At 43.5% G+C, this 18,747-nt stretch overlaps 1 protein-coding gene across 1 annotated transcript in view; it reads right to left on the reverse strand.

Moving 5' to 3' along the window:
• Positions 1 to 18,747, reverse strand: part of LOC136559720 (protocadherin-15-like) — a 767,555-nt gene that overhangs the window by 195,086 nt on the left and 553,722 nt on the right. Inside the window, exons 19-20 of the mRNA XM_066555080.1 lie at positions 9,954 to 10,114; positions 5,983 to 6,138 (exon numbers count right to left, since the gene is read on the reverse strand). Coding sequence (XP_066411177.1) covers positions 5,983 to 6,138; positions 9,954 to 10,114 — 317 coding nt within the window. The remainder of the gene's footprint in view (positions 1 to 5,982; positions 6,139 to 9,953; positions 10,115 to 18,747) is intronic.

Consider the following 18,747-nt stretch of genomic DNA (forward strand, 5'->3'; position numbering starts at 1 on the left):
GGGCCACCTTCCACTGTCCCAGCTGCTCCAGCCTGGCCTTGGGCACTGCCAGGGATCCAGGGGCAGCCCCAGCTGCTCTGGGCACCCTGTGCCAGGGCCTGCCCACCCTGCCAGGGAACAATTCCTCATTCCCAATATCCCAGCTAATTTTCCACTCTGTCACTGGGAAGCCATTCCCTGTGTCCTGTCCCTCCATCCCTTGTCCCCAGTCCCTCTCCAGCTCTCCTGGAGCCCCTTTAGGCCCTGGCAGGGGCTCTGAGCTCTCCCTGGAGCCTTCTCCTCTCCAGGTGAGCACCCCCAGCTGTCTCCAGAGCAGAGGGGCTCCAGCCCCTCCATGGCCTCCTCTGGACTCATTTCAACAGATCCACACCTTTCTTGTATTTGGGATCCCAGTGCTGGACACCGTACTGCAGATGGTGTCCCATAAAAAAAAAAAAAAAAAAAAAAACCCAAACCCAAAATCATATACTTTACACTATTAAAATTAAATATTGTAAAAATGCTGTCACATCCAGGCAGCCCAGGAGATGACAGACACCCTGGAGCTGCTGGCACAGCTCCCACCAGCCCTTTCTGACAGCGTGCAGATAAATAGTGGCCAACATAAAAAGGCTCCAGCACCATAAAGCACATTAATAAGTGATAACAAAGGAGACAGTTGCAAAAATGACACATCAGTAAACACCAGAACTCCAATTCCATGCTCTAACAGTAAAAGTCAAAAGCTGAAGTCTTGCATTTGATCTATTGCACCCAAAATAACTGACTGCAGATGTGCAGACCTTCAGGACACCCACGTTTCCATTTCATCCAAGTTTTCTTTCCTGCAACACAAATGATACTAGAAAAGAACACTGGGGAAAAAAATCCTCTCCACTCCTTCATGACAGAGCTCCAGCAGCATTTGGACAATGCTCTCAGGGTGGGATTTTTGGGGTGTCAGTGCAGGGCCAGTGGTTGGAGTGGATGATCCTGGTGGGTCCCTCCCAGCTCAGGATATTCCATGATTCTGTGACTTCCAGCCTGCTCAAGATCTCACATTAGAGATTCCTGCAGCCTTTAGAAAAAAATTAGATGAGCTCTTAACTCAATACTTCAAATCCACTTCCAATCATCTGGGAGAGGCCCTCAGCACTCCAAGCCTCACAAACCTTTTACACAGAGATCTCAGCATTGTGCTGATTTTTACTATGATATTTACCATTAGCCAGTCATAATACATTTTCCCACAATTTGTGAGGGATTTCTGAGAGACTGCTGCCACCTCCTTGTTGGAACAACAAGGAGAAGCTCAGTTCCCCTAATAAAATACAACTTTAGCCTGGAGAAAAGGAGGCTCAGGGAGGGTCAGGCTGTGCTGCCAGGGAACAGAGACAGGACAAGGGGAAAGGGCCTCAAGCTGGGCCAGGGGAGGCTCAGCTTGGATATTGGGAAAAATTCCTTCACTAAAGAGTGGAATTTTGTTTCTCCATAGGAGCCTTTGGTATGTCCTAGGAAAAGGGCTTGAAGTTGTGCATCAAAGGGTTTAACCATCAAAGTGTTTCACCTTATGACAACAAAACTTTAGGGATTGCAAAGAGACAATTGCAGGAGTGTCTGTGACAGCCTGAGGATAATCATCTCCTTGGGAACTCAATCCAGTGGAAAAGAATCATGATGACACGAAACAAGGAAGATTGCAAAAAGAATGCAATTAAACAAACAGAGAGGAGATGCACACAATAAATCTTCCTCTTGCACAGTCTACAGCTGTAGCACTTAAAAACTTCCTTCAGCGTGATTAATGGCTATTAGAAGTCAAGATGCAGACAGAAGCATTCAGCTCTTCCATAAAACATTTGGACAATGAATTTCCCTATTATTGTCTATTTACAAAGTTAAAAATGAATAATTTTTCAGAGTGGCTCAAAAGAGCAGAGCAAAGCCAGATTTACAGTTAATCATTCTGAGCTAACACTCTTTTGATGATGTCTACCTGCAGAGATTAATTATTTTGATACCACAAGGAAAAAGGAATAATTACACCACCAGAAATGAAAATTCAGCACAAGTTCTAATTCTCAACAGCCCAAACCCAAAGTTCTGAGATGGCTGAAGTTCAAGAAAGGTTCTTATTTTGCCAAGGATTCCAATGTCTGATAAATTAAAGGAGGAAAACAAAAAGTCCCGAACTAAATAAATGAACCAACCCCAAAGCAGCTCTAAGGTTACATGCATTTAATAAATACTGACTTCAACAGTGTTCTAGGGGCTCCACCTCTATTTCCAAACAGAATCTGCTATCAAACACTCCTGACTTGCTCTGTAGGACTCAGGAAAGTGAAAAACTAAGAGCAAAGAAAGTCAGTTTTACAAAACCCAGGGAATGCAAAACTGGAGCTGCATTTAGCTCAGATAAAAATGATCAGATAAGTTGTGTTGAACACAAAACACAGACACCACCACTGGGCCTCAGCAGTACAAGATTTTTCTTCCTAATCCCTGTATTAAGCTCCATAAATTTAAACCCCTTGTGGCAATGCCATATATTTGCCTGCAGAATATTAACTGAGCTGCATAATTCTTCTGAATTTTAACTTAGCTGCAGAACTTGGGTTTAGTATGGTAATAACTCAAATCTTCAAGTCACCAGTACGGTCAAATTTAGCCCCAGGCTAATGTCATTGTCAGGAGTTTTTCCTAACTGAATAACAATGGGATATTTTTATATAAATAAAAATATGTCATGCAAAAAAACAAGGGAATAACTCTGCAGAGGATTTCTCATTATCATAAAAATGGTGACATCAACCTTCACTTGTTTTTGCTTCCATGTGGAGATTCCTAATGCTTGGGAGAGCAGTTGGAGTTGGCTGAGATACTTGGACTTGTAAAAGCACCAGGAAGGGAAAAGGAAAACTGGCCCCAAAATGGTGGGGAAACAGAAAATCTGTTTTCAACTAAGACTTTAAAGAAATCAATTTTATTTGTAACTTCATGTGGATCCCAGCACTGTCATTCCCAGCTCAGCCACCTCATCCAACAAACATTCCAGCCTCCATCAACACTGACAAGGACAAGCCCAGCTCCATGTGACAAGCCCATACTTATAAGAGAAGAATTAAAATCCTGACCAAAAAAGTATTCCTCAATAAACAGGCAATGAAGATTTTGATTCTTAGCTGCAAAAGGCACGTTTTCAATCCGCTCACATTAATTTCTCTGCACATTTTAATTCGGGATCAACTTTACCCAAGGGTCTTCTATAGGTACAAGTGTGGGAATGATGGTAGGAAACAAATCCCTAAGGACTGTTGGACAATAGACAGAATGTTCCAGAGACACTCTTTATGTCTTGAGATGTGCCAGGGTTCTGAGGGCCCAGATGAAGGTGTTTGAAGCAGTAGAGTGAGGAATTATGGCACAAGGCAAAACGTGCTGGAAAAAAAGGCTACAAAACACCTGGAGGAGTGGAAGGAAGGAAAGGAGGGGCCACCATATCCATGTCCACGTGAAACTGGGGAAGACAAACTTGGTCTGCAGAGGATTTCTCATTATCATAAAAATGGTGACATCAACCTTCACTTGTTTTTGCTTCCATGTGGAGATTCCTAATGTTTGGGAGAGCAGTTGGAGTTGGCTGAAATACTTGGACTTGTAAAAGCACCAGGAAGGGAAAAGGAAAACTGGCTCCAAAATGGTGGGGAAACAGAAAATCTGTTTTCAACTAAGACTTTAAAGAAATCAATTTTATTTGTAACTTCATGTGGATCCCAGCACTGTCATTCCCAGCTCAGCCACCTCATCCAACAAACATTCCAGCCTCCATCAACACTGACAAGGACAAGCCCAGCTCCATACTTTTAACAGAAGAATTAAAATCTGACCAAAAAAGTATTCCTCAATCACCAGGCAATGAAGATTTTGATTCTTAGCTGCAAAAGCCACATTTTCAAACCACTCACATGAATTTCTCTGCACATTTTAATTCAGGATCACCTTTACCCATAGGTCTTCTATAGGTACATAAAAACCATTCAATTTCTCCAAAACACAATAAAATCTACTCCTTCATTGAGTTGTTTTATGTTCCTTATGCAAGAGAAATTTCTGTACTTTTCGGTTTACAAGCAACAGAAAACAGAAGCAAAAATTAACCACAAACCTTTCGTCCCAGTGCATTCCTGTTGCTAAATTCACCAGAGGCAGCACCAATTATGAGCAGAATAAATGAGCATTAAAACATTTAATCACTCATTAAAACCTTTGAGAGAGTCTGAGATGCTTTGTGAATTATTTTTTTGTTAATTAATTAATGAGAGCATGAACTCACAGGGTGCTGCTCAAGGGCACAGTGGTGCCACATCAGATGTTATCCATGGAACAGAGATAAAATAAAAAGAAGAAATTAATTAAATCAGGGTGCAGCTGGTGGAAAGAGCAACAGTGCATTTTGCCCAGCAATAATTCCAATAAATGCTTGGTGTCCTCAGAAGCTTGCTCAACTTCTGAACACAAATAATTTGGAATGGTGCATTTTGCACTCTGCATTTTGGACTTCTTGCTAATTATGGAAAATCCTTGTTTTCTTAGCATGGCCATACTGCCTGTCTTTGGTTTCCCTGCAGAAATGGTGAAGGTTTTGGAAGTGATCTGGGCCCTGAAGCACAACCCACACAAGCACTTCAGGCCTGTGCTGATGTTGCCTTTACTCAGGACCAGAAACGTTCCTGCACTGGGTCTGTAGAAACAGAGAAATTCCATGGCCATGTGAAAGCCAATGTGAAAACCATGGACAAGGCCATGGAGGACCTTCCCAGTGCTCCCAGATTCCAGTGGGAAGTCACACAGGCAGCTGGAGTGCCAAAAATATTTTAATTTAATTTAAATTTAATTTAATTTAAAACCAGGAAGTTTGAAAAACCTTGCTTATCTTTATGTCAGTTGCAGGTCCAATATGATATGTGGTTTTGGGGAGGGGTTTCTTCCATACTTTTGAGTTAATTATGCCTCACCTCATCAATGGCCCACTCTTTTCCCAAGGCACATGCGTGGCCATTGAGACCAGAGACAACAAAAGGACATGTTGAAAAGCTGAATCCCCCAAACACAACAAAACAGGAAATTTCCTCAAATCAAGTCTATTAAAATCAAAGCAGCCATGCTCTTTCACAGACCCCCCCATCCTGCAAACCCAGGCTGCATATTTAATATAATTTATTTTTTAAATATAATTCTACTTCTTTCACTCTTCATCTGCACAAAACTGACCCATCTTTCCATTTTCCACATAGTTTCAGGCCTCCTAATTTCCATTACTTCATGTAAGTCCCTGTTTCTACTCATTACTAAAGCCCTGACATGCTAATCCTAAAAACGCAGGGGTTTTTGTACTGCTTATTGGCAGATTATTCAGTCCCTAACAGAATGAAAAACTTCACTGGAAAATGAAATGAAGTTGTACCAGCTCAAGAAGAAAATATTTTTTTTTTCTTCAAATGATACAGTGGTCCAATCCACAGTTCTCTATTAAAAAAAACCCAAACAAACAAACCATAACATAATAAATAATAGAAAATAAAATAATTCATTTCACAGGCATCAGAGCATCATCAATAAACCACATCTGCACTTTGCCAAGCTTCAACATTGTTAATAAACCTTTTTAAACTGTTTTTTAACTTTCTTTTCCTCATACATAGGTTTGTTGTTAAAAGTGCTTTAATTTAACAGAAAACAACGCTTCATTCATGAAGACACTGCTTTAAATTTGGGTGCCTTCTGCAAAATTCCTGCTGAAAACTCTGCTGGGTCTTTGTATTCCTTAAGGAAAAGATGCAAGATAAGATATTAGATGAAGCCTACCGAAGCGACGAGCACAACAAGAAACAACCGTATTTTTTTGGTTTTCAAGGAGGAGGCAGTGAAAGCTGGGATTTGGCAGTGACCCCACCCAAAGGAGGAGGAGGAGGAGGAGGAGGAGGAGGAGGAGGAAGCTCTGACCTCGTTGACGGCCACGTAGTAGCGCTGCTGCTGGAACTGCGGGGAGTTGTCGTTGCGGTCGCGCACCACGATGCGCACCTCGTGGTTGATGATGGTGCCCACCTTCCTGTTCACACACTGCACCTGCACCACGATGGACTGGATGGACAAGGGGGGCTGCAAGGGGAAAGAGACAGTGTGGGAAAGGGACCTGGAAAATGGCACCTCTCTGAGCCCTTGGTTAATTGTTATTGGAATTCAACAGATCCCAGAAGGGCTTGGGTGGGAAGGGACCTTCAAGATCATCTCCTTCCCTCCCTACACCTTCCACTGTCCCAGGGTGCTCAGAGCCCTGTCCAACCTGGCCTTGGGCACTGCCAGGGAGCCAGGGGCAGCCACAGCTGCTCTGGGAAATCTGTCCCAGTGCCCCACCATCCTCATCACAGGGAACGATTCCTTCCCAGTATCCAACATAATCCTGTCCTCTGGCACTGGGAAGCCATTCCCCTTGTCCTGTCCCTCCATCCCTTATCCCAAGTCACTCTCCAGCTCTCCTGTCAGCCCCTTCAGGCCCTGCAAGGCCCCAGTTTGGTGACCCCAGAGCTTCTCCTCTCCAGGTGAGCACCCCCAGCTGTGCCAGCCTTTCCTCCCAGCAGAGCTGCTCCATCCCTCTGCCCATCCTGGTGCCTGCCCAGGGCTCTCTGCAGCAGCTCCAGGTCCCTCCTGTGCTGGCCCCAGGGCTGGGGCAGCTCTGCAGGTGGGGTCTCCCAGATGTGAGACAGAGGGAAAGTTGATAACACCAGAGAAACAAAAGACTTGAGGAGAAACCTGTGACTGACCAAGTCAAGGTCTTGGAAGCAGCTCTAAGATCCTCCACTGTTATGTGCCAGGGCCTGCCCACCCTGCCAGGGAACAATTCCTAATTCCCAATATCCCATCCAGCCCTGCCCTCTGGCACTGGGAGCCATTCCCTGTGTCCTGTCCCTCCATCCCTTGTCCCCAGTCCCTCTCCAGCTCTCCTGGAACCCCTTTAGGCCCTGGCAGGGGCTCTGAGCTCTCTCTGGAGCCTTCTCCTCTCCAGGTGAGCACTCCCAGCTCTCCCAGCCTGGCTCCAGAGCAGAGGGGCTCCAGCCCTTGAGCATCTCCAAGACCTCCTCTGGACACTCCCCAAAGCCTTTGTTGTTTCTTTCTTGTCTTGAATTGAAAGGTCAAGTCTGAAATAAATCACATCTGCTACCACTTACATTTGCAAATATTCAGAAACTACTTCCAGTGTGGCCAATCCTGTTTTTCTCTCTGCAGTGAACACAGCAGTGCTCTAAAACTCCCAAACTGATGAATGGACCAAGAAATTTAGGCTGGAATGGCTTTTACTACTCATTTTAGTAAGACTCAAGAGTTTTTAGACTGCCTTTAATAAGCTGCAGTCACTACTAAGTATATCTGGATTAATTAGCCAAGCCCAAGAATAATATAATTATTTGAAATGACAGATATTTGATCAATATTTGATATTCTGAGTTTACAAAAATATGTAAATAAGCAATGGCACAATGGCAAAGTTTCTTTATGAAACCAGGGACAAATCATCCCAGCACCTTTCAGCAGCTTCAGTTCTGATTTATCACTGGTCATTCTTCTTAAAGTTTTAGAAGAAAAGCATGGAATTTTCTTTTTATCCGATTTTATTTGGAAAGCCCACTGCCATTCTTCGTAACAATCAATCTAGGAAGATTTGTTGTCAAGAAAGGCAAGAAATAAATAAAAGGACAGGATCAGGCTGACTGAATCAGCAGGGAGAGAAAAATGGGAAGGGTATCCAAATATATGCAATTTGTGAATCAGAGACTCCAATTTTTGCTCTGTAATAAAAAAAGCTGAATCTAAATGTTCAACTTAATAAAACTCCCGGTTTCATTGGTCCTGGAAAGCTTCAAGTGGATTTGAGTGGAAGGATGGGAAAAATAGGTTGGGATTTTTGTTAACAAAAAGAAACCCTCCCACACTGCATGGTTCTGTGGTGCTGGGGTAGCACAGCCCTGGTTCTGAAGGCTGGAAATGTCCCTTAGGAGAATCCATAAGGCTGGAAAAGACTTCCAAAACCATGGAGTTCAGCTGTTGACCCAGCACTAACCCATGTCCCCAGAAGAGCCATATTGATAATGCCCATGACACACATTTCATATTTTTACTCAGGGTTGCTCTCCTTTTCTTTGGGTTGTGAGTGACTGCACTACCCTGAGGCCATGCGAGAGAGGCACAGGGGGCATCACACCCAAAATCTGAACCACCTTAAAGCCCACATCTCCTTCTCACAGCCCACTGAACTTAAATAGCCAGAGATGAATGATTGGACACAGTATTAGAGGCAAGAATTGTTCCAGTTCATAGTAAAAAATGAGGAATTAATACCTTAAATACCAATGTAAACACGTTATTACCTGAATTTAATTAAGAAATGTACACATTTCACTTGTTTCCAGGGGACTTGAGTCACCTCTGGCAAAGAACATCCCTGTAAAGTGTCTAGGAACTCACAGGAATGGGAATTGGTTTAGACTGTGACTAATATTGAAACTCAAGCAATCTTATGAGGTTCTTTGGGTAAAGCATTGACTTTGATTCATGTTAAGGTGACAAAAAAGCATCAACAAATGGCCTTGAAAAGAAGAATTAGCACTGATCCAACAGGGATTTTAGTTCCTAACTCCCTGTGGATGGGTGTGGGCTGATAAAAATTGACCCCACATTTCTTAGAGTGATTCTCAAGCCTTACCTTCCATTCCAGGCTCTCATTTTTTGCTCTGGCTTAAAATTAAATCTGAGAGGCCAAAGCTGCTCCAGCAGGTGCTGGATGGCACTTGAAGAAGTGCCAACTCTCCCAGAAAGTCTTCTGCCACCATGACCACTCTGCCACACTTTGTGCTTTGCATGGGAAAACAGTTTGTGAATTAAAACAAAATTAAGAACAGCTGAGTTCAATTAGTGCCTTTCACCAGCAAATGGAAATGAGGGGAAATTTGCATGTTGTTTTTGGTACTTATGAATTTATCTCAAAACACATGGAGAAGACAAATTAATCAATCAAGCTAATACAAAACAAACTTCCCTGCACTCCAAGGAGAGCTCCTGAGTTTTACAGCATTCTTGCCATATTGATTAAAGCACTAGCAAGTCAATTTTACTTTCAGGTTCTGTCGCAAGGTTGCAACACTGTGAGGAAATGTCTCTATTTTTAGAGTGTTTTCTCCTCAATGAAATTAGCCTAGATGAGAACACCCCTATTTATTTTATGCTTTTCATCTTTTTATAAAAATCAAACCTACCCTGGCAATATTTCCTTAACACCAACAGGAACAAGCACAGCAAATATGTTTTAGGCTGCCTTAAAAAAAGAATGTGAACCAGCATGTTCTCAATGGAACGAGATTTTATTTTTGTGTTTTTCGCCTTTCTTTTTATAAAAATCAAACCTACCCTGACAATATTTCCTTAACACCAACAGGAATGAGCACAGCAAATATGTTTTAGGCTGCCTTAAAAAAAAGAATGTGAACCAGCACGTTCTCAATGGAACATGCAAAGCTTTGTGAGTGAATTGTGGCAGTCACGACTCGTCACTTCTCACAGCTCATAATTCAGTGTACACAGGGAAAAGCAGGCTGCTAATAAATGTCACAGGGCACGGGGTAAGCAGCCAGCAAAACAGAATAAAAATCCAATTCAACAAACGAGTCAAGTTTGGTCAGATATAAAACTCTTAACATCAGGTTATTTTGGTCTTCATTGTTATGTTTGTTCACAATAATATTTGCACATAAGGTCAAGTTCCTGTGTCCTCCCAATAAATCCTAAACAAAGGATCAGATGAACTCTGTTCTCATCCATGTGGGGACAAGACAGATGCAGGGATTATATCCTAGCAGGAGTTGTGTGCATGGTTAATTAGAGGTGAACGTGTTTGTGGAGGAGAAAAGCAAGGCCCAACTCACATCTCTGTCCAGCACGCGGCCGGTGCTGTTCAGGTACAAGGTCTGCTTGATGGGGTCCAGGATCACCCAGTAATCCACGTTGTCCTTCAGGGAGAGCTCGATGGTGGGGTCAGGCCCTCCTGCTGTCCCTTTGATCAGCATGTTGTCAACCAGGATAGTGCCTGCAACAACAGTGAACAGCCCAGGGAGGAATTTATAGGGAATCCACATTTCTGTGTATTTCTGCAAGCACTGCGACACTGAAAATGCTGTTTTCTACCTCAGCTTTGTGGTGTTTTATGTTTTGAGTGATGTTTAAAGAGTCTGAACCTTATTATCTGTAATAAAAAACTGCCCGTAACACTGCAGCTGTATCAGACAATGCCAGGAGAAGCACTTGCAAGGCACAATGACTTAAATTGACAATGAGACCTGCCACATCCAGCTATCTACTTAACAAGATGAGCTTTTTCTTCATTGAGCAATCATCCCCCAATCTCCCTTCGAACAAATGAAAGCACAGAAGTAACAACCAAACTCCGAATAAATTTTCTGCAGCGAGAGCAACACATCAAGGTGATGAGGGGAGGAAAAAAAGCACAGTTACATAAAGCTCTCCAGGAAAAAAGAGGGTTTGTACCTGGAGTTGCTCTGCAACAGAAACTGAATTGCAGCACAAGGATGGCAGCCACAAGACAAAGGTGGCACTGAGAGGAGCAGCCAGCTCCTAGCGTGGGTCTTTCCATGGAATCACAGGAACTCAGAATGGTTTGGGTTGGGAGGGATCCTATAAATCCAAAATTCCACCCTGTGCCATGGGCAGGGACACCTCCCACTGTCCCAGGCTGCTCCAAGCCCTGTCCAACCTGGCCATGGGCACTGCCAGGGATCCAGGGGCAGCCACAGCTGCTCTGGGCACCCTGTGCCAGTGAAGAATTCCTTAAATGTAACCTAAATTTTCCTTCTGTGCCAGTCTGAACCCATTCCCTGTGTCCTGTCCCTCCAGTTCCTGTTGCAGGGTCCCTCTCCAGCTCCCCTGTGTCCCTTCAGGCCCTGGCAGGAGCTGTGAGGTCTCCATACACCCTTCCCTTCTCCAGGCTGAGCATTCCCAGCTCTCCCAGCCTGGCTCCACAGGGAAGATGCTCCAGACCCCTCAGCATCTCCATGGCCTCCTCTGGACCTGCTCCAACAGCTCCATGCCCTCCTCTGCAGAACAGTGCACAGAATTCCAGGTGGGGTCTCACAAGAGACCATCCTGTCCCATCCTGCCCCCTTTCAGCAGTCAGCCCCCACATTGTACACAGTTTCCTGTGGAAAACACTCCCAGCTCACTTCCCAAACATCAACCATCACAAACCACCCCAAGCATTGCCCTCTGGTGCCTCGGATTTGCACGCACAGCATTTATAACCACTCCTCTGAAAAATGTCCTTTTTCTGCAAAATTAACACTCCCCAGTTTGCTTCACACCAAAATATTAACAGGAATTATCTTTGTGGAAGTTCACCAGCAGTTACGAGGAAAACCTGTGAATGTCAGTGGCTGCAGAAGATTTAAATTAGGTTAAAATATTTACCATGCAACCTCCTGTTATTAAGGGCCCAAATAATTTATTCCAAAGTGTAGCATGAAGTTTCTTTACACCTTCACTTTATAACAGTGACTGTGTATAAAAATATTCATCTAAAAGGGGCTGATGCTTTTTTGCTAAAACAGCAAAATAATCACTGATCTTGACCCCAGCAAACTGGTTTGTAGTCCTGTGGGGGAAAACACCACAGCAAGGTCTTTTCAATCATTTATTTTCAAACGACTTTTTTTTTTTTTCTGACACAATAGAGATGACAGGAAGGAAATTGCCAAATATTTGGGAATAGAACAGCAAAACTTTGCACCAAAGACTGGTTTCAAGTTCAAGGAGCAACAGCTTTTTAGCCACATAAGAAACATTGTTTTTACCCAGGCATTTTATGGCTCTTGGCACAATTTCCTGTTCAATAACATCTGTACAGTTCTACTTTGCTCCAGGAGCTTGGCCTGGAAACTTTGGGAGACAAGCTCTAGTTTTAACAAGAAGAGGATATTTCACCAGGAAAATCCAGCTCATTTTGAACCCTGTGATCCTGCCAAGTGTTGATGTCTACTCAACAAGTCCTGTCAAATCTATAAAATCCACCAGTTTGTGCACTGCCCTCATTAGTGTGCCCCAATGACAATGCAAAGAAGGGTTGGTAATCCAAATTCCCTTATAAAAACATCTAAGCAATTTAAAATCTGTGATGATGAATTTCATAGTCTGCAGTCAACCACCATCACTTCACTGAAATCACTGCCTTGATTCTGCATCTCGTTGGACCCTGCTCTGCTTCACTCTGCTTGGTTTCACAAAGCACTTGTGTTTGCTTTGGTTTGATCCAGGGATTCTTTTCTTCTTAAAAACGGGCTGGATTTTCCTCAGATATTCATGAAGCACCTGTATTCTGTCTCTGAGAGACAGCAGTTGGCAAATCAGCCTTTTAAAAGCCATCCTTAAAGTTTTATTTTTCTACTTTATGAAGTCTCTGATATTTCAGAGGCCTTTCCCATTCCCCCTTAGAGATCTCTAAGTTTTTCCTTACATCCTGCCTAAAATACCAGGGAGGGAACATCCTAATGACAAATCTGATGTGTCTGCACCACCAGTTTTTCCATAACTAACAGCAATAAAGCAAACCAGTCTGGTGGTATTTGTAACTCACTGATGCAATGAGTTTACAGAAAATCTGCTTTGAAATTTTACTGCACAAGCAAAAATTCAAACAATCACATTATCCCTGAGGCTGGAAAATCCCTGCCAGCCCATGGAGTGCCAGCTGTGCCCAGTGCCCACCTTGTCCCCAGCCCAGAGCCCTGAGTGCCACCTCCAGCCCTTGCTGGGACACCTGCAGGGCTGGGCACTGCAAAGCTCCCTGGGCAGCCCCTGCCAAGGCCTGAGCACCCTTTGCATGCAGAAATTGCTGCTGCTGTCCAAGCTGAGCCTGCCCTGGCCCAGCTTGAGGCCCTTTGCCCTTGTCCTGTCCCTGTTCCCTGGCAGCACAGCCCGGCCCCCCCTGGCTGTCCCCTCCTGGCAGGGAGTTGTGCAGAGCCACAAGGGCCCCCTGAGCCTCCTTTGCTCCAGGCTCAGCCCCTTCCCAGCTCCCTCAGCCCCTCCTGGGGCTCCAGCCCCTTCCCTGGACACGCTCCAGCCCCTCCATGCCCTTCCTGGATTGGGGACCTAGAACTGGACACAGCCCTGAAGGTCCCTCAGCAGGGCCAGCCCTTCTGTCCTTTGTGCACAAACCACTGCAAAGGACACCCAGGACTACCATTAGGGATATTTTTCCCAGCTAATGAAAGAAGAAAAAAAATACTGATAGAAAATTTTGATTGCCCATCACCACAAGCAGATTTTAAGAACAGCTTTCCATCTTCCATGGAAACCACACAATCTGGCTGCTTTTCCCTGATTGATGACTGAGGCACCTTGTGGAATGACCATACAGATTTCCAAGGGATTAGTACAGGATAAGCTTCAAGGAATCAAAATCAAGGAAGCTGTTGGCTAAAAAAGCAACAAAAACAGCCAGAACCCAACAGGCTGGACAAGAGAGGAAAGATGCTTTATTGTCAGAGGGAACATCATTTTTCTGAGCTTGTTGCAATTATTCAAAAATGGCTGCAAAACAGGACAACAAAATGAAAAACTATCAAGTGCTGTAGGTATTTTAACAATTTTGGAATCCAGGAGCTGAAAATCTTCATTAGGTTGAAATAAAAGGGAAGGTTTTGATTTTACAGCCCAATCTCAGGTGAACATTCTGTGGGAAGGGCATTGGACTCAGGTGCAAAAAGCCATGGAATGTGGGATCTGCTGGTCATGCTCTGCTAAAGACAGGAGCCTGGCAGTGCCTTGTTAGTAGGCACTTCCTGAAGGATTCTGACACATTCTGGGATTATTTTAGTTGAATGTTTTGGCAGAACCCTTTTGTAAAGTGTGAGGAATTATCACTGGTCTGGGAATAAACCTAATTGAATCATGAAGTGGTTTGGGCTGGAAGGCACCAATGTGGTTGATAAGTCTCTGAACATCAAGCAAGGCTTTTCTCTGCATTTAGATCAATTTTTGCAACACAAGAATGTACTTATGGGATTGGGCTGTGGCCTGCAAAGTCTTTCAATGTCCAGCAATACTCTGTATCCCAAGTGTTAAAGCAAAATGAATCTGCAGAAGATTGGAGAACTGAGGTTCCCCCTCCAGGGGATCATTTTCTACATTTCAGTCTTCAAAAACATCTCCTTCTGGGAATATTTTCTATTTTCCTTAACATTTCCAAACTCTTTTGAACGTGCTCTAACTCTGAATGACACAGAAGGCAAATGCAAATCCCTCTCTCCAAAATCTGTTTACACTCAATTGCTACTCAAAATCCAATCTCTGTAAAACATAATTTACAAAGGATTGCTTTTAGGACGAAAAAAACTGCACCCTGCTTCATAATTGAAATAAAAAGCATCTATTGCACATGGAAATACCTGTCCAAGATCAGCCCAAAGACCCACCTAACCTGGTGTCCTGGGTGCTCAGGACAGATCCAGATCTGAAATTGAATTCCAGCTCCCTCTTCCACAAGCTCCTTAGCTCCAGAATAACTTTGTCCATGCTCTTACTGGCTTTACAGGTGAAAATAAAAGATGTTTGAGGTATTTGCAAACCACACAGGCTCTTCTTTAAGGGGTTTTAAAAGCTCACACACTGAGAAGGCAGCAACATTAACCCTGCTCATCTGCCCAGGGGGCTGGTGATAAAGCCTTACAGACCTCTTGGTACAACAAGGTGCAAGAGATGACAAAAACTAAATGGATAAAAATTGATCAGTTGGAAGATGCTCAATATTGGTATTGATTGGTTGAGTCCCTGAAAAACCCCACAAGGGTAAAATATCCCTTGAAATGAAATTCTAAAAAAAGGTTTCTTTTTTGGTTTTTAGTTTAGCCAGTGGGACCAGAAACAGATTGATAAGGTTGACATAAGATTGTCCATTATCTACACAAAACCTACTGGTTCTTGATAAAAAACATTCCCAGGCTGGTGCTCTCATACCAGACACAAAAAATGGCCATGAACAAAACTGGTACTTTATAAAGCACACTATACACAATGAAAAGGTTTTCAACAAAAAACCAACCAAATAAACAAAAACAAGAAAATCAAAACAAAAAAATGCAAACAAAACAACAACAACAACAAACCAAACCACAGGCGAAAATTTCTGGGAGCATTTGAAGAATATTCCTCTTTGTACCAGACAGCAGATAAGTAATAACAATGCACATCCCACAGCCAGTGGTGAGATAAAACCTCTCCAGGCTATTCCAGCCTTGTCTTTGTTTCTTGCCTTCCTTCCCAGAAGACTTTGGCAACTTTGAAGGTGATTTAGAATTTTTAGGACAAAACAACAACAACATTCTGAATAAACAGGCTCAACACAACCACTCTGCAGGTTTTCCAGGGAGGGAGTTTCAGGAAATTATGGAAATTTCTTCCAGTGCCACAGCCTTTGGTCAAAGGAGCTTGACCACCCAGAGGGTGCTGGGACACTGAAAAGGCTGCCCAGGGAATGGACATGGCACCAAGGCTGCCAGAGCTCCAGGAGAGCTTGTACAATGCTCCAGGTGGGATTGTTGAGGTGTCCTGGGCACAGCCAAGTGTGGGACTGGATGATCCTTGTGGGGATCTTCCAAACCAGGAGATTCCATGAGTCTATAAGCACATTAGCACCAGGAAGCTTCCTGGGGATTTTTTCCTGTACATAGATAGGCAAACTCCTCTGTGGGAAATAAAAAACCAGCATCATCACTGAATAGTCCTAGGGAATGATCCCAGGAGTCATCCCTGCATTCCATCAAGGTCAGACAATGAGGGAAAATGCTTTCAGAATGACTCAAGTCCAAACGAAGAAGAAAAATGCTGCTGGTGCAGCAAAACCAGAGCAAACCCAGGTTTGTGGCCTCACCCAAAAGCAATGCAAATGAACACCCAAACTGGCCAGAGACTGGATCCAGGCACTGGGATAAGAGCCAAACATCCAGATCCTCATGAAAATCCAGGAAAAACCATGAGACTCTGTAAATAAGGGGACCTTCAGCACTGGATGTCTTCAGACCAAACCTTCTGAGGAAAACATCTTCTCCTTGGATCCTGCTGAGTGGACTGATGGGTCTTTATTCTATGGTCCTGATATTTTGAGACAGAGCAGAAACCTCAGCAAGTTTTAGTTCCATCCACATGAAATCATTAAGATTGGAAGAGACCACCGAGATCATCAAGTCCAACCTTCAACCAATATATTATGGAATACTGGGGAAGAAAACACTCAGAGAGGAGGGAGAACCAGTACAGGGAAAGCTTGGAGCACAAAGGAGCTCAGGATCATGAAACTTTACACAATCCCACCTTATGGGATGACATTCCCAAAGCAAAGGCTGGTTCCTGTCACAGCACTCCATTCTGCAACCACTTTTCACCCTGAGAGTTTTCCCACTCCTGAGAACAAGTTCCTTACACCTTCCCCTGATGAAAGCACCAGAGTTTATTTTGCTACTTTGGGGAGAAAATATGTATATTAACAAAGTTTGTGCATATTCCCAGGCAGGGCTGAGCTCTTGGAAACACAAATCCTCTGATTATGTACATTGATTATGGAGTTTGGTACCTGCAACCAGAATGATTTGCACTTAAAAGGAGAAGTCTTGGAAGAATCCACGCTCCCAGGGATATCCAAGTTTTCCCATTTGAATATGTTATCACAAACCCAATCTTAGTTCTATTTCAGACCTGGTTTATTTTATTGAGACTGTGTTAATAAATGTTGTATTTATTCTTTGTCTGCTCAATAGGTCCCAAGCCAAAGCAAACCAAATTTTATCCAGTTTATTTTTGTTCACCTAACTCAAATCTGCTCAACTCAAAAGCCCAAGCACTTTCCTTTAAATGTATTTTCATCTTTGCTAACTTTGGGATTTCTTTTCCTAAAATTTTCCTCAAATTCATGGGTTGAATGCACCAAAACCATTGCTCCAACTTGTCCTATTGAGGCCAAATGGGGCAGATTTAAACCAGAAACTGCAACCTGCAAAATGTACAATGACCAGTCCTTAAATGGGACAGAAATTCACACCCAGAGCTCAAAAAGCACAGCTCCCAAAAACACTGCTGTTGAAAATTAGAATTAATTCAGTGCCCACTGCAGTGATTTATTTTGGAGGCAACTGCAGACTGTGGGATATCATTGGTGTTTGCAGTCCCTCCATTCCCTCCTGAAATCCCTCATGGATCATTTTCCAATAGCACTGGTTTTAAGTCCCTGGGAATATTCCCTGTCAGGTTTGACAAATGTGCAGCAGCACAAACTGGTTTTCATCAGAGATCTGCCTCCTTTGGTGTGTTAGTAGTTGTTGGGAAGACAAGGCCAGGCTATGGGTGCCCACCACCCCAAAACCAGGGAGCAGCCTGAGCCAACACCGGTGCTGGTGTCACCTCCAACCACCTCAAATGCCAAATGTGACCCAAAAAATCCCCCAGGATTTTTGCTCTGCAACAAGGTGACCAGGGAAAGGGTCTGCAGGCTTGTGAGGTCCTCCTGCCAAATGGGAAAACCTGCAAATCCCCAGAACTCAGTGTAGGAAGAAAGAGAAAGCTAGAGCAATGAGGCTTTCTTGGCTCTTTTCCCCCACATAAGCCCAGGATTTTGGAAGTTTTGGATGTGAGGCAAAGGGCCTTTGGTGCCTCTTCCTTGATGGTCCTTTATGCACAAGATCCCCATGAACTGGAGCCCCTGGTTGTTCTGTTTCATTCACATTTTCCTGAGGGTGCCATACTTCCATTCCTGTTCAACAGAAAATGGAAAAAGATGTAGTTTTCATTCTGATTCTAGGAATATGACATCTTTGGAAGTACAGTTTTATGCTACCGATGGGATGCCAAGCTTTGCTGGGTTTGTGTCTCAAAATAGGAACCTATTTTTCAGAATTAACCTTAAATCCATCTCTGGGCTTGAGGAATGGGGGGGACTCATCTCTCAATACAGGACTGATAATAAGGTGGCAGGAATTGTGAGTGGAGCATGGCCTTGGACAAGGAAATTCTGATGGAAACTTTCCTCCAAAGAAATGCTTCTGCACAAAACCCACAGAGATGAAGATCCATCTCACTTCCCTCACACCCCACATATCCAGGTAATCCCTTTTGGAGGTCCTGGACACAGTCTGGGGCTGTGCCAGGTCTCAAATAAATACTTAAAACTGGCTTTGTAAATTCTGTTTGCTTTCCAATTCCTTGAGCCACTTCTCAAGCCCATCAGCAATGAGGTTTATTTGCTCTCTGTTTAGAAAAGCCTCATTTACACTTTAAACACACAAGGACTCCTAAATAATGAATCAGATGCAGCAGTTCTTTGGGAGCACCGTGATCAGCAGTGGCTGCTGAAGGTGTGAATTAAATGACTTGAATGTTTTCACCTTAATTTGGAGCCATCCTGGGGTCTGTTTGCAAACCATTTGGAAAGGAGCAGCAGGAGCCTGCACTACACTCTGCTCTAACCCTGAATTATTAAAATTATTAGAGCCTGTCTAAACATTGCTCACAGATTTGCATAATTTTTCTTAAAATTTCCTTGACATCTTTTGTGCACCACATGCAGCTGTTTTCTTTTATAAAGGAGGCAAAAGAAGGACAATTTACTGATGCTTTTCTGTCCTCTTTATCTGTTCACACTGGTTTTCCTGCAGGAAAGCATCC

The sequence above is a fragment of the Molothrus aeneus genome, chromosome 8, assembly GCF_037042795.1.
Source record: "Molothrus aeneus isolate 106 chromosome 8, BPBGC_Maene_1.0, whole genome shotgun sequence".
Lineage (NCBI taxonomy): Eukaryota > Metazoa > Chordata > Aves > Passeriformes > Icteridae > Molothrus > Molothrus aeneus.